Below are 22,828 nucleotides of genomic sequence, written 5' to 3' on the forward strand. Positions count from 1 at the left end.
ACTCGAAGCTCCTACCGATTACGGTCAACACAGCCACAGAGGTGTCACCAAGACTGCAGTTGCATGAGCCCTGCCGAATGTGCAGCGTATCGCAAATATGCCCACTATCTCCTTCGCTGTCGAGGACGGAGACTCGGAGAGCAACGTTGGACGCTCAAGGCGGATCTAGCCAATGACAACGGTCGACGAAGGCGCAGCAGACAAAAGATCTAGTCCAGTCCAGTGCTTTCGCTACAGCGGCATTCGCCTCAAATCACTTCTCGAGCGTTGAGAGCTGACTTGAAGAAGGTAACGCCGAGTGTTTTCTCACTCGCGCTGAGAGAGCTATTGCTCGCCGCAAAAGGTCCATGAGCTCTCGGCGCGTCGTATAGATGCGTCCTCCGTAGTAATCTTGTTGATTCATGAGTGCGTGCGCCAAAACTGGTTTCGCGCATGACGCAAACAAGAACATCTACAAGTCTTCAAGACCAATTACAAGTCTCTGCCTCTAGACCCGCGCGCGATCACGATCCCGAAGCGCATTGGTACATTGGAGAATCCTGCGGAGCTGGATTGAAGCCGCAAGGCCATGGCTGGGAACTCGTCAGCGTCCTCGCCGCTGCTAGGGTCTCGAGCAACATCACCCCGACCGCGTGTACCGTTTTACGCTGCACAGCGAGCCGGGACAGATCAAGACTCGGAAGTGCCAGAACCATTGCCGCGAAAAGAGGATCTCATACGACGCGCCTTCTACTACATTCCCGCGCTTGATTGGCTGTCCAACTACTCTCGCAGCTATCTTCTAGGCGACTTGGCCGGCGGCTTGTCCTTGGTTTGTGTCATTGTGCCCATCGCGCTCAGCTATGCCTCCAATCTTGCCAAGATTCCTCCAATCTACGGTCTATATGCAGCAGCCATCGGGCCCTCAGTATATGCCATCTTTGGCAGCTGTGCACAGATGAACGTTGGCCCAGAAGGCGCGCTCAGTCTCCTGGTGGGAGAGACAATCAGGAGTCTTCACAAACAACACTCTGCAGCGGAATCTGTCGTGATCACTGGCGTTGTCACTTTTCTTGCGGGTAGCTTGGTGTTTGTGGCCGGTATCTTGCGCCTTGGGTTTCTCGACTCTGTACTGAGCCGCTCTTTGCTCCGTGGCTTCATCTCGGCGGTCGCGGTCGTCATCTTCTTTGATCAGAGTATCACTGTGCTAGGGTTGAACAAGGTGGCGAGTCACATGGGTGTCTCGCACTTTAGTCCGATTGAAAAGGCTTGGTTTGTGCTGACCCATCTCAGCGCGACACATCGCCTCACGGCCCTCTTGTCTTTCGCTACTGCATCTACGCTATTTGTCACGCGTTGGCTGAAGCGACGCCTGTCGAAGCACTACAGCTGGGTTATCATCATCCCTGATATACTGCTTGTAGTCATGGCTGCCTGCATCTTGACAGCCTCCAACAGGTGGGACCAGCAAGGGATAGCGATTCTTGGTCACATTGAGGCTGAACTGGTTGCACCCAAGATACCCATTCGTTCTTTCAAGTACGTGCGCTCATGCATCTCAACCGCCATTCTCGTCGCTATTCTTGGATTCTTTGAAACAGTGGTAGCTGGCAAGACACTCGGCAATATGTATAACTACACAGTCAGCCCAAACAGAGAAATGATTGCTCTTGGTATTGCCAACATGGCCAACAGCTGCTTTGGAGCGCTACCCGTCTTTGCATCTTATTCCCGTTCTAAAATCAACATTTCTGCAGGTGCACGCACCCAAATGAGCGCCATCTTTTCCAGCATTGCTATTCTTTTGGTCATCCGCTTCCTTATGCCCCTGTTTTACTATCTGCCAAAAGCAGTTCTTTCCAGCACAATCAGCGTCATCATGTTCACATTGCTGCAAGAGGCGCCAGCTGATATTCGCTTCTTTTGGAAGGTCAAGGGCTACGCAGACTTGATGCAGATGGCCCTGGTCTTCTTCTTGACTTTGGTCGCGTCGCTAGAATTTGGCATTACAGTCGGAGTCATTACCAGCCTGATTCGGGTCATCAAGCATTCGCAATCGCCACGCATTCAAATTCTCGGCAGACTGCCAGGCACGAAGGAATATGTCCCTGTTGATGGACAATCGGAAGAGGTTGAACATGTTGATGGCTTCCTCATTGTTCGAATTCCAGAACCCTTGATTTTTGCCAATACCGGTCAGCTCAAGGATAGACTGCGTCGTCTAGAAAAGTATGGAGACTCAAGGATGCATCCAAGTATGCCTGCAAGTCGATCTCCGGCGCACAACGAGCGCATCATCTTTGACTGTGAAGGCATGTCAGGTCTCGATGCAGCAGCTGCTCAAATTCTGGCAGAGATTGTAGATGGCTACATTGAGCGAGGCATTGCAGTCTACTTTGCCAGACTCAATCGTCGGCAAGCCATGACTTGGGCGCTCATCAAGACGTCAGGCATCTACGACAGGGTGGGTGGAGAGAGGTGTTTTGTCAAGTCTATTCATGAGATTATGGAAGGCACAGGCAGCTCAACACCGCAAGGCACTAGCACAGTCGCTGTATGAGAAGATGCTCGTTGTCGTTGCCACTTGCTTGGCGGCGACTATCGATACATTTCTTTCTGCGTCCCCGCGTCGGCGCCACTGCAGACGCTTGTCTCTTTATGCTGGTTGCAATGCTCTTCAAGACAGATAATCTATTGCTGTGAGGCTCGGCTCCATGGTGTGCACCTTCATCCAACAGGACATGATAATGCGTGCTGGCTATGTGGATGTGTCTTGGCTTGCCAGCCAAGGCATAGACTTCGAAGTTGATAGACACCCTCCGGCATAATGGACGCTAGTGGATGCAGTGGTACGCGGCGGATGTATATAGGCGTGGCAAGGTAGTGAGTGGGCTTCAGTTCGAAAGCTGCCCTGAGCAACGATTCAGCAGAACAGCTCCTTTGTTGACGTCCATCTACGCAGGGACGCAGGCTGTGCAACCTGCAGATCAACAATCTCAGGTCTGCTTCAGGCTATTCTTGCGCACGCCGATACGACCCCGGGTCGAGTCAAAAGTCTCAGCGGCTGTAGCCTGTAACCTGCTAGCCTGTGGAGTACAACGACTCAACGAGACATTGATCTCGGGAGCTGTTCCCTCCAACTTCCCTTGTACTCGCGTGAATTAGGAACCAGGACATATCTATACAGCATGCAGCTCAATTCAACGCTGGATATTGCCGGTATCCATGCCGCAGGCAAGCAGAAGTAAGACTGCAAGCGTACCTGCCATGATAAGCATAGCTCTGAGGTCAGGGCTCAGGAGCCTGTTTCAAGAGACCACGGTGAACCACACTGCCATGGATCTGGAAGTTGTAGTCGTACAGGAGGTCGCCGTGTCGTCGGGTAAGCCGCTGCGTCAGATCCATGAAACGGTTGGCCCCACAGTAGAACTAGATGACGATCTTTTCCAACGACAAGACAGAATTCAACTTCTTTAAACTGCACCCGTGAGCTAAGCCTCAATTGCACAGCACAAGGATTATGCAGACTGGATTAAGGAAGCTCTTCCGAAAGGATGCGCTCTTTTGAGGCCTTCCAGCGACTTGAGCTGTATACTCGCTGCGCTATCATTGAGTGAGCTACTTGAACTTGGAATGCCTCAAGCGAAGCTATAAACATCCACTGCATCCCTGAGCAATTCAGGAGCGCTCAGCATCCATTTTGACTCTGCAATTGCAAGCTTCAACTTCACCCAAGATTACGCACGCACGCGCGCCAGGAAGGCCTCCGAAGTCGCTGCGCATGATCGACGCCCGGCCCTTTCTCCGGCTCAGGTCGCGTCCCGCTCTAATTGCCATCCTTTCGCGCTACCTACCCAGGTATGGCAGGTTTAGTGTCTCGAATCGTGGCTGACACGCTCTATCCAAGGCCATATCTACGGATGTAGTGGGAATGTAAGCCGTAGGCAGATACACAGGGTACGAACCCGAGCATGATACATTGATTAGACGTGGCCACTAGTCAGCATCTGAGCAGATCCGACCTGGGGTAACACACGAGCAAGGAGATATAAGAACCACTGCTCGTCCAATGTACTTACTACTCAGTATCAATCATGAAGTTTGCTACACTCACCCTTGTCGGCTTGGCTGCGGCCTCCATGGAGCGTCTCATGGAGCTCAAGCAGGCTACTCGTGCTCGCGAACGAGCACAGGGCATGTTCAACCGCGGCAAGTTTTCAAAAATCAACCAGTACAAGCCTTGTCAGGGAGGTAAGGCTGGCGAGTTCTCTTGCAAGGGCATCTCACAGTTTGGCTTCCTTAGTCACGAGGACCTGGGCTCTACTTCACTCGAGGGTAACGATATTTGGGGTTGGACTGACCCCAAGTCTGGCCGTGAGTTTGGCTGCGTTGGTGAGACTGACGGCGTTGCCTTTGTCGAGGTGACCAAGCAGGGACGCCTCGAGTTCCTTGGGCGGTTGCCCTCTGCCAACAACGTCACGTCCATCTGGCGAGACATGAAGGAGATCGATGGCTACATGTACATTGGTGCCGATAGCTCACCTCGTCACGGTGTGCAAGTCTTCGACATGAGGAAGCTTCTCAAGGCAAAGCCTCAGAAGCCTCAGGTCTACTCCGAGGAAGACCTCACCGACCGCTACACTGGCTTTGGTTCATCTCACAACCTCGTTGCCCACGCTGCCACCAACTACATCTACGCCGTTGGTACTGCTCGCAACACGACACGTCGTCTTCCAACGGCGCCCAACTACGAGGCACCTAACCAGTGCAACGGAGGTTTATGGATGCTTGATGTGTCGGACCCAAGCAACGTCAAGTCGCCTGGCTGCTACTTTGGCGATGGCTACACACACGATGCTCAGGTCGTCATCTACACTGGCCCAGATGCTCGTTACACAGGCCGCGAGATTGCATTTGCCTACAACGAGGACTCTTTGACCATTGTCGATGTCACCGACAAGCAGGCTCCTGTTCTTGTTGGCAAAAAGTCTTACCAGGGTGTTGCCTACTCTCACCAGGGCTGGCTCATTGATGATAAGATGGAGTACCTCTTGCTCGATGACGAGCTTGACGAAGTGGACGGTACTCAGGTTCCTTCACCGAACGGCCGCACCACTACGTACATCTTCGACATCAAGGATCTCACGAACCCCATCAACACTGGTTTCTTCCAGTCGCCAGCCCTTGCCATTGACCACAACCAGTACGTTGTCGACGGTCTCTCGTACCAAGCCAACTATGGCAGTGGTCTCCGCATCAAGGACGTTCGAAGCATTGCCACTGATCCTACTGGCGCTGGCGTCACCGAGGTTGCATTCTTTGATACGCACCCAGAGGACGATGCCACCAACGGCTCTGTTGAGTTTGTTGGATCTTGGTCCAGCTACCCATACTTCAAGTCTGGCTACATTTTGGTCAACGACATCGAACGCGGTGCGTTTTCTCTGAAGCGTACATGAAAAGCATATAGACAAGGACTACATGTAGATGCTGAATGAACTTGCCATCATATAATCTGCTTCAAAAGTCTGTGCATCCAGGGGCAACGCGTCCATCAGATGGGCAGAAAGACCAAATGGTCTCGAAGAGCAGTCTCAAGCATTGGGCGTCTCCTTCGTTATGCTAGTACATCGTTTCACTCAGATTCGACCTTTTGCAAATATCGGGCCATTCTTTACAGCGAAAGATGTGACTGTCTTCTCGGCTCGACGAACCGCGACATTATGACAGTGACGTCGCCGACATCGATCGCGCTCAATTGGCCGTATATCATGCCGCCCGTCCATCCTGCCATCTCTCCACCAAAGCTACCATACTACAACCAAGATGACTGAAAATAATCGCCAGCAGCACCCATTCGATCAAGGAAACCCAAACCCAGATGCACAGCACGCTTGGCCTGGTGATCAGGATAAGCTTGACCCCGATGCTCTCAATACGACACTGCCTAGCGGACCTTATAGGCCGGCCAATAAGCTTGAGGATAAAACTGCTTTGATTACGGGCGGTGACTCTGGTATTGGACGCGCAGTGGCCATCATGTATGCCTTGGAAGGCGCTGATGTTGCCATCAACTACTGTACGCTGCATTGGTGCCCTTGAACGATGCTGACTCGCAGTACATGAGGAGCAAAAGAACGCAGAGCAAACCAAACAGCTTGTTGAGAAGCACGGCCGACAGTGTCACCTCCTCCCTGGAGACTTGCGCACAGCCGACTTTTGCAGGCAGCTGGTGGATCAGGCTGCAGAGAAGCTTGGTGGCAAGATCGGTATGCGCCTTTGCTCTTCCGGCTCCAAGACTAACAAAAGACATTCTCGTCAACAATGCTGCGTATCAAATGGAGTGCCAGGAGCTCAAGGACCTCTCTGATGAGCAGTGGGATCGCACCTTCAAGACAAACGTCTATCCCATCTTTTGGATCACCAAGCAAGCCGTCTCAAAAGACTACATGCCAAGGGGTTCGGCTATTGTCAACAATGCTTCAGTCAATGCATACATTGGACGGCCTGATCTTGCCGACTACACGGCTACCAAGGTATATTGCTCAGGTATGGTACAATGCTAACGACAAGGGTGCCGTCATTAGTTTTACGCGTGCTCTAGCCAATATGCTTGTTGGTAAGGGCATTCGTGCCAACGCCGTTGCTCCCGGCCCGATCTTGACGCCGCTCGTTATGAGCACCTTTTCAAAGGACAACATCAAGGGTGCTGATGCTGTACCAATGGTGAGTGATTTTCCATCGTTAAGCTCCTGCTGACCATCAGGGCCGACCGGGCCAACCTTCAGAAGTTGCAACGTCCTTTGTCTTCCTTGGAGGACCAGACTCGAGTTACATTGTATGTGCAGCATTTGCTTCGAAAAACAAGCTGACTCTAGACTGGCAACACGATTCACATCAATGGCGGTATGTTTGTTGGCAACTAGACGAGTGACGACTGCTACTGCTGCATCTCTAGCATTAATGTATGACTGCATCTTCTCATCCGTTCATTGAATTGCGAAGTGCTGAGGACTCGTCAGGACTCAGGAGGGTCCGCCTAGGCTCCATCCCGCCTCTCTATATTTGTTGGCTGTACCAGATTATTTGTCGCTTGGTGATCTGCCCCAAAAGTGTTTCTTCGTGATTCTACTCGAAGAAATCTCCGATGGCATTTGGGTCATACTGGCATGTTACTGCTGGTCGAGAAAGCCTTTCTGGTCTTCTCTATATGATGACTTGCAGCCTCAGCTCTACACACATGCAAATAGTTGATCAGTTGTGGTGTAGGCCCGAGTACGGGATGCCCGGCACTACTGCGGTCAGCAGACACATCTGTGACGTTTCGCAGATCTCTACTCGGCAACTGCCCGCGCCGCCCCTGACTCACTGACTCACTGCAGGCTGCAGCTCCGAAAATTTGGGAAGGACAGCGGGCTCAGCAGCAGAGTCTGAGCAGTGAGCAGACAGCAGCAGACTCTGAGCCATAATTCCGCCCTTTTGACGTCATGCAAGAAAAGAAGCGAAGCAGCGACACCGACAAAGCCTGGCACGCTGCACGGAAGCTACCCTGCTTCATACCCGCGAGGCTATAAGATGAAGCTCACCCCCACACACCAGCTCCCTCTCTTAAGCTAGACCATGACTACGGTTGCTCCTGCCGTCGTTGATCCAGCCATGGCTGCCGCTCACACTTCACGCAGCACAAGCTCCCTCTCCTCAGACCACACACGCGGGCAGAATGAGGACCGTTTTGCCAATACACGCGACGGCAAAGTACCGCCTGGCGAAGACCCAAAATTGTATGAAAAGGAACGCATCACGGCTTTTGCCATTATTATTGCACTCGTTGCGGCTGTTGGTGGATTCATCTTTGTATGTGCTTCTTGAGCTGGTGCAGAAGACTAATGTCTAGGGTTATGATACAGGTCAAATCTCAGGTTTCCTGCAAATGCGTGACTTTAGGGAGCGCTTTGGAGAGCCAACAGTTGATGCGACAGGCGGTGTCACGTATGGCTTTTCATACGTCCGCGAAGGCGCTATTGTAGGCTTGCTCTCCGTCGGTACGCTCATTGGTTGCACAACAGTCGGTTGGATTGCAGACTCGAAGCTTGGTCGAAAGTACACCATCATGTTGGCTTGCTTCATCTTTTGCGTTGGTAATGTCATTCAGATTGCCTGTGTCCAATCATGGGTCCAAATGGCAATTGGTCGTTTGATTGCTGGTCTTGGTGTCGGACAACTCTCTGTGCTTGTTCCACTCTACCAATCCGAGACAGCTCCTAAGCGGATCCGTGGTGCACTCGTTGCCACCTATCAGCTCTTCATCACATTCGGTATTCTTGTTGCATATGCCATCAATGCCGGTACCGAGACTCTCGACAATGATCAGTCATGGAGGATCACCATTGGTATTGCCTTTGTCTTTGCTTTCGCTTTGGCTGGCGCAATGATCTTTATGCCTGAATCACCACGATACTCGCTTGCTCACAACAAGGAAGAACAAGCCGTGCTTGCCATGGAACGTATTCGTGGCGTTTCAAGACACAACATCTACCTCGAGTCGGACTTGAATGATATGCGCGCCGCAATGAATGCCGAAGCTGGTCACAACTCTGGCTTCGGCGAGCTCGTGCATGGAAAGCCCAAGATTTTCTACAGAGTACTGCTTGGTGTGGCACTCCAGGGATTCCAACAACTGACCGGTGCCAACTACTTCTTCTACTATGGTACAACCATCTTCAACAGTGTCGGTATTGAAAACTCCTTCATCACGAGTATTATCCTTGGAGCAGTCAACTTTGGCTGCACGCTTGGCGGTATTGGCATGTACTACAAGTTTGGACGTCGTTGGCCGCTTATTCTTGGTGGTATTTGGATGTGCATCTGTTTCTTGGTCTTTGCATCCATTGGTATCACAGTGACTGTCCCAGGCAGTGGAGGTCTGGCCGATGCACAACCGACAGAGACTGCCGGATACGTCATGATTGTCTTTGCGTGTCTCTTCATCCTAGGCTTCTCTACAACCTGGTCAACTGGTACGTGGGTCGTCACTTCTGAGCTTTTCCCAACACACATCCGTGCAAAAGCAGTCGGTTTCACAACTGGTGGTAATTGGTTCACAAACTTCTTGCTCGCCTTTTTCACACCCTTCATCAGCGGTGATATTGGCTTTGCCTATGGCTACGTCTTTGCGGGTTGCAACTTGTTGGGTGCTGCGACGGTCTACTTCTTTTTGTATGAAACCAAGGGACTTAGCTTGGAAGAAGTCAACCAGATGTATGGAGACTCATCCGTCAAACCATGGAACTCTAGCAAATGGACACCAAAAGGTCGCGCAGACAGAGGAGATTACACTGCCGAGGAGCCAAAGCGTGATGCAAGTGGACATGTGCGTCACTTGGAAACAACAAAGGCAAAGCCGCAGCCTGTTGTCTAATGAGGCGGCTTAAATGAATGGTCTAGTGCATCCTTTGTAGCAGTAATACTTGTCAAGTTGCTCTTATTTTGAAGTCTTCTGCGCAATGTGATATCCTAGGGCAATGGCAATGCTATTCTTCTCTGTATCGTCTCAAGTCTGAATTGTGTCTCCTCGAAATGGGACAGGTGTCGAGCACTAGTGTGCCATCTGAACAAGTCGTCCAGCCAGACCTCTACGAACACCCTCATCCAGTCCAGAGACATATGTACAGCTCAAATGACGATGTTCTCTGCTGCTCACAACCCCAAGGCCGACAAGGCTGCGCTTACGATGGCTTATATTGGCAAACATATCTCTGAGCTGCCAACGCCTGCTTGCCTCATCGATATAGACATTGCTCAACAAAATTGTCAAGACATGCATGAAAATGTAGACAGGCTCAATGTCCTATTCAGAGCTCATGTCAAGACTCATAAGGTACGTTCTATTCAGACTTGCTCTAAGGCTGACTTGGTTGCAGACTATGGAATTGACGCGTATGCAGCTGACTGCTACACACACGAACGTCATCGTGTCAACGATGATGGAAGCTTACAATCTGCTACCTCTAGTGAGGGAGGGTCTCATTCGCGAGATCCTCTATGGCGCGCCACTTGCAAAGTCACGATTCGCTGAAGCCTTCGAAATAAGAAAGCAAGTTCCTCATTTTCTAGTCATGGTCGACAATATCGAGACTGTCCGCCAGATGCAAGACTTTTGTCGAGCATCGGTCCGCAGTATAGACGTGCACGACAATTACGTCTTTGAGGTTTTTGTCAAAGTCGATTGCGGCACACATCGAGCAGGTCTTGAGCCAGAGTCTCATGCTTTACGACAATTGATTGACGCGATCATAAAGGACGAAGATATTGGCCTTTATGGCTTCTACTGCCACTCGGGGCATTCTTATGACGCGAGGACACCTGGAGAAGCCAAAGAACGGCTATTTGAAGAAATTGCTTCCGCCAATGCAGCAGCGCAATATGCCCTGAGTCGTCCAGAACACCGGGTAGAAGATTTCGTGCTCAGTGTCGGTGCGACTCCGACAGCGCATGTCTCTTTACAGATCGACAAGAGTCAATTGCCTGAAATTGCTCCAGGATGTTGCCTTGAGCTTCATTCCGGAAACTATGTATTAAGCGATCTGCAGCAATTCTCAACATCGCTCGTGCAAAACGACCGCATAGCAATTCGGGTCATTGCAGATGTCACATCGACCTACTACGACAAGCGCGATGAGTATTTGATCAATGCAGGGGTCATTGCCTTTGCACGGGAAACTTCTGCTGTGCCTGGCTTTGGGCTTGTTGTCCCTGCAGACGACAAGATGTGGAATTTCGGTAAAGATACTGCATGTTCTACAGTCGTGCGTCTCAGTCAAGAACATGGCATCGTCAGCCCCTGGGCCAGTGCTGAGAGTGGAAACCGTGAGCGGGTGGGAGATCGTGTGGCAATCATACCGCAACATGCATGCATCACTGCACAAGGCTTTCCTTACCTCTTTGGTGTCCGCGACAATGTAGTAGTGGATGTGATGCCTACCTTTCACGGCTTTTGATTGTGATGTCCTTCCATGGTACCGTATATACAGTCTATCTATCGTCTAAATAATCTCATCAAATGTCCAACACCAAACGTCAAGCGGTAGCCCTTGAATCGCAAAAACACCAATCCATAGATTAGTAGATAATTTGTCAAGACAAACGCAAGGAAGATTCCAAAGGACTGCCAACGGAAGTCGTAGGAAATGTTGAGCGATCGCAAATAATCGTCGCCAGAAGAAAACTGGCAGTAGCCACATTGCGAAGTGGCGTCTGGGTTGTCTAAGTAGCCAATGGCTGTCGTCAAGTACTCCGATGCATACTCTGAGCAAGTCTGACCGGGTGGTGGCGAAAAGAAGGCCAACTCAGTCTGCGAGCATGACACAGGCACGTTGTGCAAAATTGTTGCAAGCATTCCATTCGTCAACCATTGAACTGGACTCACATAGTAGATGAAGTACTTCCAAAAGACGGGCATGCTTGCATAGGGGCGAATGATACCCGTGAAGAGCTGAACCACAACCAAGAAGAGTGGGATGATATTGGCGATGACCGTGTAGCTGTCCGATAGACTTGCAATCCACTGACCCCAGCTTGCACTGTACAGGTTGAACAGCAGTGCCATCAAGAAGATGTATCCAGAGATAGACGCATCGACTGGAAGACCAGCAGGCCAATACCAAACGACCCAATAGAGGATCGTCACACCAATGGCCCAAGGTATCTCGCACAGCATCTGAGCAGTGGCAAAGGCGAACCAAGAGTAGATCCTGGAGGGTGACTCGCGCGCTTCGAACAACACTCGAGCGGAGAAGAACTTTGGAATGACGGCGTTGATGAGCGTTGCGGGCATGAGAATGAGCAGAAATACGCTAAACATGCGCTCCTGCATAGCCAAGATCGAGTACCGGTTGCCGACCATCCAAAAGGTGAAGCCATTCAACAGACCGTTGAGCAAGAAGGCGTATGCCTTAGAGTATCCGTAAGAAGCATCGCGCCAGTAGTTGAGCCAAGTGCGTTTGGTGAGCAGCTTTGTCTGCTCCCAAGTAGATGCAGCGAATTCAGTTGCAGCTTCAGATGGCTCATCGGCGTGCTGACTGCGCTCTGCCTCGAGGCGGCGAATCTCCTGTGTTGCTGCTTTGCGTTCCTCAGAATCACTCCATACTCCTGCCCAGTCTACATTGTGACCATCGACTTGACCCAGGCCGCGACCAGTTCCCACTTCGAGCAAGAACTCTGCAGGATTGGCATCGGGCGGGCAAATTGCACCGCGCTTGCCAAAGTACTCGGTAATGCCAGAGCCATTCTTGCCGACGTCGCCAAAGTAAAAGGTTTTGCCTCCAGGGTTCAATGCAAGAATGCGATCAAACTGAAGCAAAAGTTCTGACGATGGCTGATGAATGGTGCAAATGATAGCTTGTCCAGCAGCTGCAAGTCTTCGCAGAAATCGTACAATGTTGAAGGCACTCTGAGAATCGAGGCCGGATGTTGGCTCGTCCAAGAAAAGAAGCAGATTTGGTCGAGCACACAGCTCGACACCGATTGTGAGCCTCTTCTTTGCCTCGACGTCCAAGGACATGATGACCACATCCTGCAAATGCTCCAGCTCGAGCAATGCCAGTACCTTGTTCACGTAGTCTAGCTTTTCAGACTTCGGCGTGCTTGCAGACTGGCGCAAGAGAGCGCTGAACTCGAATGCTTCACGTATGGTTGCTGTCTCATCGTGCAAATCTTGCTGCTCGACGAATCCGGTGCCTCGAGCAAAGCCAGGACCGAGAGCATGACCGTCAACAAGCATTTCCCCAGAAATATAGCCAATCGAGTTGTTGCGCTGAGCGAGGGTGTTGAGCAGCGTTGTCTTGCCGGCACCACTGGAGCCAACGAGGGCAACGCAAGTTCCAGGCTCGACCCAGCCCTGGACATTGTCCAGGAGCTGCTTTCTTGAGCCTTCAGCATCGACAGAGTAGCACAGATCACGGAAGGTAAAGACAGACTTGGACTTGACCAGATCGGTTGCTTCCTCCTTCTCTTCTTCGATTGCTCTATTGATTTGTTCGGCCCGCTTCGCCTGTTTAGCATTCTTGAATTGCAAGAGAGATGCGCCAGTCGAAGCGAAGAGGAAGAGCTCGGAGAATATGGCGCCCAGTATGATGTAGGCAACCGTGAACAGCAATAAGATGCCAAAGTCACGCCAGAGGTTCGAGCGAGTATACGCAAAAGACTGTTGGAGGTAATCTGCACCACGGACAGTCAAGCTGCCGGGAACAGAACCCACCAGAGTACAAGTTTGATAGGCCACATTGGTGTATGATGGGCCCTCAGGAACGATACTGCCTGACGAACAAGCAATGTTCATATTGCTGAATTCGTTTACCATGACCGCCTCAAATGCATAGGACACTGGACTTGCGTAGTAAAGCCTGGAGTTAGTAGAGCAGATGATGTTGGGGTCTTACCATCCAAACCATGGGACACCGCCTTTGCTAGCCGACGTAAGCATCTGCGTCTTGTTGATGACGTAGCCTGCATAGATGGCCATTGCGTTGAGAATGAGACCTGCATAGCGAATCGCATTGTCAAAGGTGGGACTCAGCGCAGCAAACAGCCTGTACAAGGCCAGAAGATTAAGCGTCGAGGTGTAGACAAAGAGCAGGAAGATGAAGTACTGGCTCGCCGTCCGCTGAAGTGATCCGAGAAAGTACATGATGAGCGTGAATGGAATGATCTGAATCAACAGTAGGGGTAAATCGGAAACCACGCGAGCCAGCGACACCGCCGAGGGTCTGTAGAAACCGAATTCCTTGTGCCGAGCAATGATGGCACGACCACCGACAGCAGGGCCAAGCTCTGCGAGCGCCAGCCAACCATTAAATAAAATTGAGATAAAGAGCAGGCCACCGCGGCTGAAGGCACCATTCGAGTCGTTGTCGAGACCATAGCTATCGTTAGTCGAGTCTCTTGGCAGTTTGTCTTACAAGAGCGAGCCTATAATGAGCGCATTTGCCCAGGAGGAAAAGAACTTTGAACCCAAGGCAGTCTTGTCGCCCATAATGAGCATCATGTTGCGTCGCGAGCAATTGATGACTTGCCGAGGAAATGAGACTGTATATTGCGACTTATTGCGCGCATACTTTGACTTGGCAAGCTTATTGGCTTCGCGGAACTGTTGCGCCTCGATGTGCTCATTTTGCTTCATGTCAAGTTGATATTGATCCAGTTCCTGCAGCAAACGAGCATAGTTGCTAGAATTGCGGAAGGCTCTCTCGAGGTCCTCGGAGGATTTGGGTGTGGAGGCTTCTTTGCCAGGCTGAAAAGAACGCTCAATAGGATCGGTGATGGCAGTCAGGAAGTCTGGTGTTGTTTGCCGTGGCGCTTTAGCGAAGCCAAGCCCCTCAAAGTATGCTTCTGCTTCGCCGATAGGTCCGAAGTAAATCATGCGACTCTGGTGTACAACACAAACTTTGTCAAACAAGTCGTACAGAGACTGACCAGCTTGGTAAAGCGTCGTAATGGTCGTCTTTTGAGAAACATCTGTAAGGATACGTAGACTCTTGCCATAGTCCAAAGCTGTGCTGGCGTCCAGGCCGCGCGTACTATTGTCCCAGCAGACAACGGATGACTTTGTCGCAAGCACCTCAGCAATACTGACTCGCTTGCGCTCACCTCCACTGACGCCTCGGTGGTATGGGCCGCCGACTTGTGTGTGACGTGTGTGTTCGATGCCAAACATGCGAAGGAAGGCCGTCAGATAGACGTCCACCTCATCCTTGAAGCGTTGCTGAGTCTTGTTTTCAAGTGCAAATCTGAGCGTTTGTTCGACAGTCAGAGCCGGCTCATGCACGTCGTCCGCCTCGAGATAGTTCACCTCGCCGCGGTATTGAGCTGCCATTTCCTCTGCTGAGATGGACCCATAATGGACATCACCGTCCACTTGCGCGAAACCGCCGCGCTGGTTGGCAACAGCACGCAGCATGGTGGAGCAACCAGCTCCCGGTCGGCCCAAGACTAGCAGCATCTCGCCATTCTTGACAAAGCCGTCGAAGTCTCGCAAAATGGGACGCGTTGGTGCTTTGAGAATCTTACCGCCAGAAATGAAATTGGCAAAAGCTAGCAGTTCTTGCCCAGAGACTGTACGCCAGACTGCCTTCGGAAAGGTCTTGACGCTCGAGTTGCCTGGATCCACGCCGTGCACAGTCAAGTGACGAAATACGACACCAAGACGCTTTGGCGGCCGCCCAATCTCTTCCTCCTTTAGCTGGCCGTCGCGCAAGAACCGCTCCAAGTTGAAGCCTTGTTCTTCGTCTTTGCCATTCGAGGCCATAGAATGTTTAGTAACGGTCTGCCGCAGGTCATGGAAAGCTTGGTCTGCCTCTGCAGTGTTCACTGCACTTGTGTGTTCTCCCCATCTGCCAGCAGCATTGTCACTCCGGTCATTCGCCGTCAAATCTGAAGACGACGTGCGACCCGAATTTGTCGTCTCTACTGAAGTGTCGGGGCGCGACATGATGATACTGGTGTCAAGGCCTCGAAGGCAGACCTGCTGTTATGAAGAAGCTCAAGCCTTTTGTGATTAATAATTGTGCTGTAGATCTTGTGATTGCGGCCCGACGGTCGCCGATGTCTACACAAAAAGTTCGCCCGCGCAGTGGCGAGCGGGATTCGACGTCATTCATGGCTGTTGACCCGGGCATTCGTCTGATTGGGCGGCATTCAGACCTTGTTTAGGCAGCTCTCTTGTACAACGACCTGCACGGATGACCGAACGACAGTGTTACACGCCTTGTGCATCGTCGTCGTATCATCGTCGTAGAAATTCCCGAGTCATGGACAGAGGTTGCATGTGCGACGCCCGCCGGTCTTCGGAAAATCTTGGTTGCAAGCGCACCCTCCGCGGGCTCACTAATAGAAGGCATCTGTCAGAGTACGCCAAAGCGCACAGGGCTGCCGCAAAGGACATGCAGCTTCTGATAAAATCTCATGCTTGAAGTGAGAGCGAGTCAAGGAGATGATCGAGTCGGGCGAGCTGCTGATTGTAACCCAGCTCATATTCCGTCAGGGGCACCCAATGATCCTCCTTAATAACTTGACCACGCTGCCTTTCTTCGACGGGGTTCATTTCCAGATAGATGCCATAAGCTTCAGAGAGGTAGTAACGAATGTCATCGACCAGCTCAATGGTATCTGTATCTTGGCGATTGCTGATGCGCGCTGCTGATTCTTGCACAATGTCCTTGAATGCTTGCTCAGACAGAAATCTATCAAAGTGATGAGCAATGTGTTTAGCAGCATAATTTTCGAGTCGAGGAGACTCTGTCAGCCAAGCAGTACGCAGTATCTGGTAAATGTCGGTTCCAGGAGGTAGGTCATCACTGTTGGTGACGGCAATGGCAGCCAGAGATTTGAGACTTCTGTCCTTGTCCATAAGCAAATACGATGCAGTCTCGAGCACGTCCAGCGCCAGATGTCGAGGAATCTCTGCACGGTCGACATAGAGGAAGTGTAGCACAATCTCTGCAATCTCGCTGCTCACATCCAGTGTGAAATACGGTACCTCGTCTGTGCTTTCTGCAAAGCCAGAGGTGAAGGATGTCAGGTAAAAGTCCGACTTGATGAGTTCGCTTTTGGCCACAGCATAGACTCTGCTGGACTTGTCGTGGGTCGGCACGGCGAGTAGAGCATCAGCGAACAAGTCGCTCTCGCGCAATACCCTCCGCGCCTCTGTGGCTGCTTCTGAAAGTGGTGCATCAACGACCCATGATCTGCCAATCACGTCGTTCTTGACAAACGCTTCCATGTCATCCTGGGCTTTGCGAGTCTGCAGCGCTCGCCTTTCACGCTTACCGAGCGTATCATTCAAAAAGTAGTCGGCCAAGTCTGGCAAACAAAGCTTGTCGGCAAGGGTCAGCAGTTGACGGAGTTCCACAGCCGTCAAGTCGGCATCGAATTGATCCACATAGATCCATTTGAGGGCAAAGTTGAAGGCGTCTACTTCTTCCTCTGGTAAAACAATGTCTGTCTTCGACTGCCACTTGCCACGTAATTGCTCACGGCAATACTTTGAGCGCGCTGCAAGCACAAATCGATGTGCTCGACAAGCATAACTGGACGATTTGAAACACATATCAGACGCATCAAAGGGAGCATTACCGCCTAGAAGCGAAGAAAGATGCGCAGCAAAGGGCTGCAAGACATCCACTGAAGTGGTTGCATCGTACTTGAGCAACAAGTTACGAATTTCATCGTTAAGAGCGCCATATAGACATCGAGCGCCGTCAAAGGTGTCTCGCTCGAGAATAGCGCCATGCTCCAGCAAATACTTGACGATGTGTATATGACCACATAAGCTTGCAAGAATGAGAGGCGAATAGTCGTACTTGTCTACACAGTTGACATTGCAGTTGTAATTTTCGACGCATGAAGCAACTTTTTCGAGGTCTCCAGCTCGAGTACCTTCTAAAAGCTCCAAGAATTGTACATCTTCGCACAGGAGCATGATGAGATAACTTCAAGGTACTTCAAAAGAACTGATACGATTCAAACCGACTGTGAGTAGATGGACATTGTCCAGAGCTCGAGGTCGCGAGTGAGGTGGCAAGATGGGTCATCAGATGGACGTCTTCATAGAAAATAGCGCTCGAGCTTTGTTACCGTCAGCGCAGGCAAACGTTTTCAGACTGGCCTTAGTACTTTCATTAGCCTTCGTCTATCTTATCCTGACCAGGTCTTTACAAAATGATGTTATGCTTGCTGCTACTGAACTGGTCTTTGTGGCAACTACCGATCAATCAACTTGCGCCCGTCCACTTCATGAATGCTGCCTTAGCGGCCCCTGATTCAGGGAGTGTCAGAGATCCTGTATACCAACTTCTGGCCGCTGACCTTGTTTTGCTTGAGCAAATTGAGACCTTCGCCGATGGATGCAAGGCCTTTGGGCATCAACTTTACCGGATTGCCCTTAAAGGTGCCTTCTGCCAATTTCTCTCCCAGCCAATCGTAGTATTCTGTAGCGAAGGCCTGATGGTCATCCCCTCGCATTGCGTGAGCTGCACCTACGTTTGTCTGGACAAAGGCAATCTTCGGGTCTTTGGCCTGCTCGTCCTTCTCAGATACTTGCAGGATGAATGTAGTCTTCGCAGCTTCTTTGTCCTTCAAGACAGCGTTGCTGAGGCGAACAATGTCTTCAGAGATGGCGTCAAAGACACGGTTGAGCGTGTGACCGGCTGACTGTGCAGCTTCGTTAATCTCCTTTGCTATTGCGTCTGGCGTCTTTCCACGGTAGTCGATGATAACATCGGCACCAGCGGACTTAGGCAGTTCCGATGAACCTCCTGCTGTGGTGATGACATACAATCCTGCAGCCTTGGCAAGTTGCACTGCAAAGTGCCCAACTGAACTCGATCCACCGTTGATGAAGACTGCCGGCTTCTTGCCGTGCCCAACCTCCTTGGGCTTCGGCAAATCTAACTTGACAAACAAAGCAATTGCGGCAGTCATTGCTGCAAGAGGGAGCGTCACGGCCTCCTCAAACTTGACATGATCAGCAAGTGCAAATGTGGTACCTTCTGGTACGACCGTGTACTCGGCATACGCGCCGTACTTGTCGTCGGTCGCCATCATTGAAAACCCGGCAACTCGGTCTCCTACCTGGAATCGGGTCGTCCCTTCGCCAATGGCATCCACGTAGCCGGCTACATCATTGCCTTCGACCCTGTCACCCAGATCCCAGACTGTTGAATCATGGAGCTTCCAATCCTTTGGGTTCGATGCGACGTACTCGTTCTTGATGAGTAATTCCTTAGGTCCCGGAGATGGCTTGTCTATTTGGATGACAGGCACATTGGGAACCGAATCGAGTGTGACCTTGACTGCTTTCATTGTCTGCACGCGAGTTGAATAATATATTGGAAGAGTGAAGAGTTCTGGTCAGAACGCTGATGATGAATCATTGATGACTGATGAGTCGCTGACATCAAGCGGCTGATTCAAGCCCGCCGCCGGCCCGCCGGACTGGTGCCTCTTCAGATGGCTCAAGTGAAATTCCAGCTAGGCTGCGTCGCTCAAACAAGAGTTGCAGCGACAGAAACCTTCCGAATATAGACCACTGCGTTGGACACCTCAATTTTATCGTTCTGGTTAGTCGGACAGGCTTTCATACTTCAGCTACCCATCGTAGGAGATATTATCTCCAAAACTGCCCCTGTATGCTAGCTATCGCGCTATGCCGCGGGAATGCATGCATACGATGATAGTAGCAAGAAAGAACTCATAGTTTCTCAGGTGCATCTCGGCGACTTGCCAGCATGTCAGGCACTTACATACAAGTATGATACTGGCGCTGACTCCCCAGGCGACAATCCTTGCCAAGACCAAGGAGGAAAGGAAATTCCGACCGATCTCCTCGGCACGACGTGGGGTGACTCGTCGCGATTAATTGAGCTCGCATCACAATCTTGAATCACTCCCATTGTCGATGTTACTAAACTCTGAATCTCAGGGGCGACTGCCCTCGAGCTCGTCAGTTGGCAACCCTTGATCATGAGATGACGAGAAGTTGACCTTAAAGGCATCGCTTACTTGAGCTCGAGCCTTTCATTATCAATGCATGTCAATGTTATCCTATGCGGCTACGAGCCTACGCCGACTACACGTATCGTTAGTCGTGACGTACAGTATTTCAATGTTCCTGGGAGCAAAAAGCGTAAGACTTCTCAATCAGGTCTTGCTGCAAGTTGAACCTGCAACGCTGCCAGCAACATTGACGTCGCCATTGCATGCACTCAGACTGCATTGACCTGGAGCAGCCCTGTTGTCGCCGACGCTTATGCGTAAGGTACGAGCCTACTACGAGGTAACGTCGAGGTTTATGATCACAGTGAGCAACCGGTACTGCGCGGCGCGTACTCGCATACGTAAGCTTTCAAAGAGAATGCCGAGCACGAGCTGTCAAAAAAACGTTCTGCGCCGTGATTGGTGCGCTGGACCAGCTTCCCCAGGTTTTCTGCCCTCGCGCTGCACTGGCTTAGTCTGGGCCTGTCTGGCTGCCGCTGAAGTGCCAAGTTGTTACGACGCCATCGTCACACCAAGAGCCGAGTTGAAGAGCGCCAGGCTCCAGTTCCAAAGTTACCAAACCTTCAGCTGTCACTCTGTCACAGTGGTGTAACACTGGTGTTGCCTTCCCCGCGAAGAGTCGGCGACGGCGACAGACATATATGCATGCACCTTGCACACGATGAATTACATGCGGACGCGCCTCTGTCTCAGCATTTCAATACGCTGCGTAGTATCACGATCGCAAGCCTAGTGCAAGTGCAAGCATGTCATCAAGACTGCATGAACGTCGCAATTGAATGCCACAAGCTTGAGTTCTGACATGCAATATCACGGCAGGTGTAAGCTATAGCCGTTTACGGAGTCCTCTGGGATGAAGCACTCTCATAACGAAGCACTCTCATTATCTTATGCCCTTGACATATTTGTCTTCAAGTCTGGTAGGCGCCCATTACATTATTGTATTGTCCTTGATTGATGATTTGACATCAGCTCGACGAAGTGCCACTGTGACACAGTCCCAGACTCCCAATGACCCAGTGACCCAGGGATGTTGATGGATGCCATTATTGCCATGCCTACCTACATGAGCGTCAACCGCATGCTGAACACAGACTCAGCTGCCTGCGCAGTGCACTGTTGATCGGAGCATGGGCACTCGCGCGATGTCCATTCTTGCAGAGTATTCTGAGTCTAGATTGATGCTCAACTTGGGAAGCCGTCCGATCTCTGCGGACCGCGATGCACCTGCACCATCTCTTTGAGGGTGCACGGGCCTGATTGGCGGATACGAAAGAGACTTTCAATTTGACGTCTCGCTTCTCCACCTTTTCGCGGCCAAATAATTGGGAGCGTGCCATTCTGGGCTCGCAAGAGTTCAGAGTTGCGCAGATGGACCAGGGGTGGTGGCAATGCTACAACAAACAGCACCCGCTCTGTTTGCGCACTGTGCAAGCATCAGCTGACTGTATTTCCCATAAGTACAGGCCTTGCCGCCCCTCCAACACATTTCCCTGTTCACCCTTGTACTTCACCAAACTATGGAAAACTGGAACAAGTACCAGCCAGGCCTGGTTGACCATGAAGGCGACCGGGAGAGTAGTTGTGGCTCCCACGACCTCGAAAAGACAATGACCGGCGAGTCTGGTAAGACCGTGGTACGCACGGCAACTGGTCAGGCCCAAATTGGCGCAGATGACGAGGATGTCGGTATCGACTCCAAGACTTTCATTGCATGTCTCGCCATCTCTTTCCTCTGGACTGGTTCGCAAATCCCCTTGTACATGCTGCTCGCATGTGTAGAATACCAATTGGCCGACATTGGTGGTGCAACAATCCAGATCTGGTACATTCTCGGACCCCTGACTGCTCTCGCTGCTGTTTCCCCTATCGCTGGATCTCTGTCCGACATCTTTGGTCGTCGATGGACCATTCTCATCGGAGGCTTCCTTCTCCTTACTGGTCTCATCCTTAACGGTACCGCGCAAGGGCCCACTCAAGTGATTATCGGTTTCCCCTTCACCGGTATCGGCGCTGCCCTTCTGGAGATTAACGCTTTGGCCGCCGTTAACGAGATTGCGCCAAACAAGCTCCGTGGGTTTTACACATCCATGCTTATCTGGACCATCATTCCATTCGCACCTCTTGGTATCTACGCCCTTGAGCTTGCAGAGAACGTTTCTTGGCGATGGAATGTCTGGATTCCAGTCATCTGGTCTGGAATTGGTCAAGTGCTTGTCTTCTTCTTCTACCACCCACCACCCCGAGTGTTCCATGGCAAAGTTCGCACCATGTCTGAGCGTTTCAACATGATCGACTGGCCTGGATTTGCACTGACCCTCAGTGGTATCGTTCTCTTCCTCGTCGGTCTCGGAACTGGCGGCTACACACGTCCATGGAACTCTGCTCTCCCAATCACTCTCATCGTTGTCGGCTTCGCCCTTTGCGTTGCTAGCGGTTTCTGGATGACCAAGGCCAAGAACCCTCTTTTCCCACCTGGCATGTTCAAGAATGCGCGTGTCTTCACTCTCACACTCGTCATCACTGCTGTTGCCGGTGCCAACTTCTTCTCCATTCTCATTCTTTGGCCCAAATTTGTGTCGACCGTCTTTGTGCCATCTGCCCTCCTCGGCGGATGTCTCATCATGGCGCAGACTCTCGGTGTCCTTTTCGGCGCCGGTTTCTTCTCTTGGACCATTACCAAATTCCAGGGTTCCATTCGTCCGCAGATGATGATTTCCTGCGTGTTCATGATTGTTGGTTTCGGCTCCCTCGCAGCTGTCGGATATGAGGACAACTTGCTTGCTGGATTCATGGTCTGCCTTGGAGGTATCGGTATCGGAGGTATCATCATCCCCGCTTCCGTCATCACACAGCTCGCCTCTCCTGATGAGTACCTCGGCACCGTCACGGCTTTCACTTTCGTGGCTCGTGTCATTGGAGGTGCCATTGGTTTCACCGTGTACTACTACATCCTGAACAAGGAGATGAAGCACCTCTTCGAGTCGTTTGCCACCAACAAGGCTTCGTTGAACGTTGTCCAGACCCTTCTCAAGCAAGGTCTCAACACCGCCGAGATCACATCTTTCCTTACTTCGTTCGGTATTGATGACATCAAGGAGATGAGGACCTACACCAAGGTTCCCCCTCGCATCTTGCTTCTTCTTCGCTACCAGGCCAGGCCAATTTGGGCACAGGGTTTCCAGGACGTTTGGTACACTACCATTGCATTCTCAGCACTCGGCCTCATTTGCAGTGCATTCTTGGGTGATGTTCGTAAGTACATGACTGGACACAGGGCTGTCGTCATGCACTAAGCCTT

At 51.3% G+C, this 22,828-nt stretch overlaps 9 protein-coding genes across 9 annotated transcripts; 6 read left to right on the forward strand and 3 right to left on the reverse strand.

The window, feature by feature from the left end:
- Positions 1–568: 568 nt before the first annotated feature.
- Positions 569–2,539, forward strand: BCR37DRAFT_343331 (sulfate transporter family-domain-containing protein; the record flags this gene model as incomplete). Its single annotated transcript, XM_040867495.1, has 1 exon — positions 569–2,539. One exon carries the CDS (start codon positions 569–571, stop codon positions 2,537–2,539), a length of 1,971 nt encoding a protein of 656 aa, XP_040727809.1.
- A 1,525-nt stretch (positions 2,540–4,064) lies between these two features.
- On the forward strand, positions 4,065–5,438 carry BCR37DRAFT_343024 (uncharacterized protein; the record flags this gene model as incomplete). Its single annotated transcript, XM_040867470.1, has 1 exon — positions 4,065–5,438. A coding segment is annotated over one exon (1,374 nt), but the record flags the coding sequence as incomplete, so codon positions are not given.
- A 184-nt stretch (positions 5,439–5,622) lies between these two features.
- Positions 5,623–7,252, forward strand: BCR37DRAFT_132947 (uncharacterized protein). Its single transcript, XM_040866058.1, has 6 exons — positions 5,623–6,058; positions 6,099–6,248; positions 6,289–6,515; positions 6,553–6,705; positions 6,746–6,817; positions 6,858–7,252. The coding sequence occupies exons 1-6, from the start codon at positions 5,806–5,808 to the stop codon at positions 6,903–6,905; spliced, it is 903 nt and encodes a 300-aa protein (XP_040727811.1). The 5' UTR covers positions 5,623–5,805; the 3' UTR covers positions 6,906–7,252.
- Positions 7,253–7,635: 383 nt separating this feature from the next.
- BCR37DRAFT_343392 (putative MFS monosaccharide transporter) lies at positions 7,636–9,397 on the forward strand (the record flags this gene model as incomplete). Its single annotated transcript, XM_040867503.1, has 2 exons — positions 7,636–7,833; positions 7,874–9,397. 2 exons carry the CDS (start codon positions 7,636–7,638, stop codon positions 9,395–9,397), a joined length of 1,722 nt encoding a protein of 573 aa, XP_040727812.1.
- A 69-nt stretch (positions 9,398–9,466) lies between these two features.
- Positions 9,467–10,995, forward strand: BCR37DRAFT_132949 (uncharacterized protein). The gene is made up of 2 exons (XM_040866059.1): positions 9,467–9,856; positions 9,900–10,995. Exons 1-2 carry the CDS (start codon positions 9,656–9,658, stop codon positions 10,974–10,976), a joined length of 1,278 nt encoding a protein of 425 aa, XP_040727813.1. The 5' UTR covers positions 9,467–9,655; the 3' UTR covers positions 10,977–10,995.
- Positions 10,996–15,698, reverse strand: BCR37DRAFT_134081 (ABC drug exporter AtrF). The gene is made up of 3 exons (XM_040866063.1): positions 13,935–15,698; positions 13,416–13,898; positions 10,996–13,379 (listed from the first exon to the last, which is right to left on the reverse strand). Exons 1-3 carry the CDS (start codon positions 15,461–15,463, stop codon positions 11,015–11,017), a joined length of 4,377 nt encoding a protein of 1,458 aa, XP_040727814.1. The 5' UTR covers positions 15,464–15,698; the 3' UTR covers positions 10,996–11,014.
- Positions 15,699–15,792: 94 nt separating this feature from the next.
- BCR37DRAFT_133767 (uncharacterized protein) lies at positions 15,793–17,781 on the reverse strand. Its single transcript, XM_040866062.1, has 2 exons — positions 17,689–17,781; positions 15,793–17,645 (listed from the first exon to the last, which is right to left on the reverse strand). Exon 2 carries the CDS (start codon positions 17,450–17,452, stop codon positions 15,935–15,937), a length of 1,518 nt encoding a protein of 505 aa, XP_040727815.1. The 5' UTR covers positions 17,453–17,645; positions 17,689–17,781; the 3' UTR covers positions 15,793–15,934.
- A 12-nt stretch (positions 17,782–17,793) lies between these two features.
- On the reverse strand, positions 17,794–18,771 carry BCR37DRAFT_339675 (chaperonin 10-like protein; the record flags this gene model as incomplete). Its single annotated transcript, XM_040867338.1, has 1 exon — positions 17,794–18,771. A coding segment is annotated over one exon (978 nt), but the record flags the coding sequence as incomplete, so codon positions are not given.
- A 2,276-nt stretch (positions 18,772–21,047) lies between these two features.
- On the forward strand, positions 21,048–22,823 carry BCR37DRAFT_385404 (major facilitator superfamily domain-containing protein; the record flags this gene model as incomplete). The annotated part of the gene is made up of 1 exon (XM_040870346.1): positions 21,048–22,823. One exon carries the CDS (start codon positions 21,048–21,050, stop codon positions 22,821–22,823), a length of 1,776 nt encoding a protein of 591 aa, XP_040727817.1.
- Positions 22,824–22,828: the final 5 nt, after the last annotated feature.

This window comes from Protomyces lactucae-debilis (genome assembly GCF_002105105.1).
Source record: "Protomyces lactucae-debilis strain 12-1054 chromosome Unknown BCR37scaffold_2, whole genome shotgun sequence".
NCBI lineage: Eukaryota > Fungi > Ascomycota > Taphrinomycetes > Taphrinales > Protomycetaceae > Protomyces > Protomyces lactucae-debilis.

Bases quoted from the DNA above. Each gene is read 5' to 3' on its own strand.
- BCR37DRAFT_134081 (XM_040866063.1), bottom strand. From the start codon at position 15,463: ATGTCGCGCCCCGACACTTCAGTAGAGACGACAAATTCGGGTCGCACG. The intron at 13,899-13,934 runs GTAAGACAAACT...GACTAACGATAG, and splicing joins CTCATTATAGGCTCGCTCTT to CTATGGTCTCGACAACGACT. The intron at 13,380-13,415 runs GTAAGACCCCAA...TACTAACTCCAG, and splicing joins GGTGTCCCATGGTTTGGATG to GCTTTACTACGCAAGTCCAG.
- BCR37DRAFT_133767 (XM_040866062.1), bottom strand. From the start codon at position 17,452: ATGCTCCTGTGCGAAGATGTACAATTCTTGGAGCTTTTAGAAGGTACT.
- BCR37DRAFT_132947 (XM_040866058.1), top strand. From the start codon at position 5,806: ATGACTGAAAATAATCGCCAGCAGCACCCATTCGATCAAGGAAACCCA. The intron at 6,059-6,098 runs GTACGCTGCATT...GCTGACTCGCAG, and splicing joins TGATGTTGCCATCAACTACT to TACATGAGGAGCAAAAGAAC. The intron at 6,818-6,857 runs GTATGTGCAGCA...AGCTGACTCTAG, and splicing joins GACCAGACTCGAGTTACATT to ACTGGCAACACGATTCACAT.
- BCR37DRAFT_132949 (XM_040866059.1), top strand. From the start codon at position 9,656: ATGACGATGTTCTCTGCTGCTCACAACCCCAAGGCCGACAAGGCTGCG. The intron at 9,857-9,899 runs GTACGTTCTATT...ACTTGGTTGCAG, and splicing joins CTCATGTCAAGACTCATAAG to ACTATGGAATTGACGCGTAT.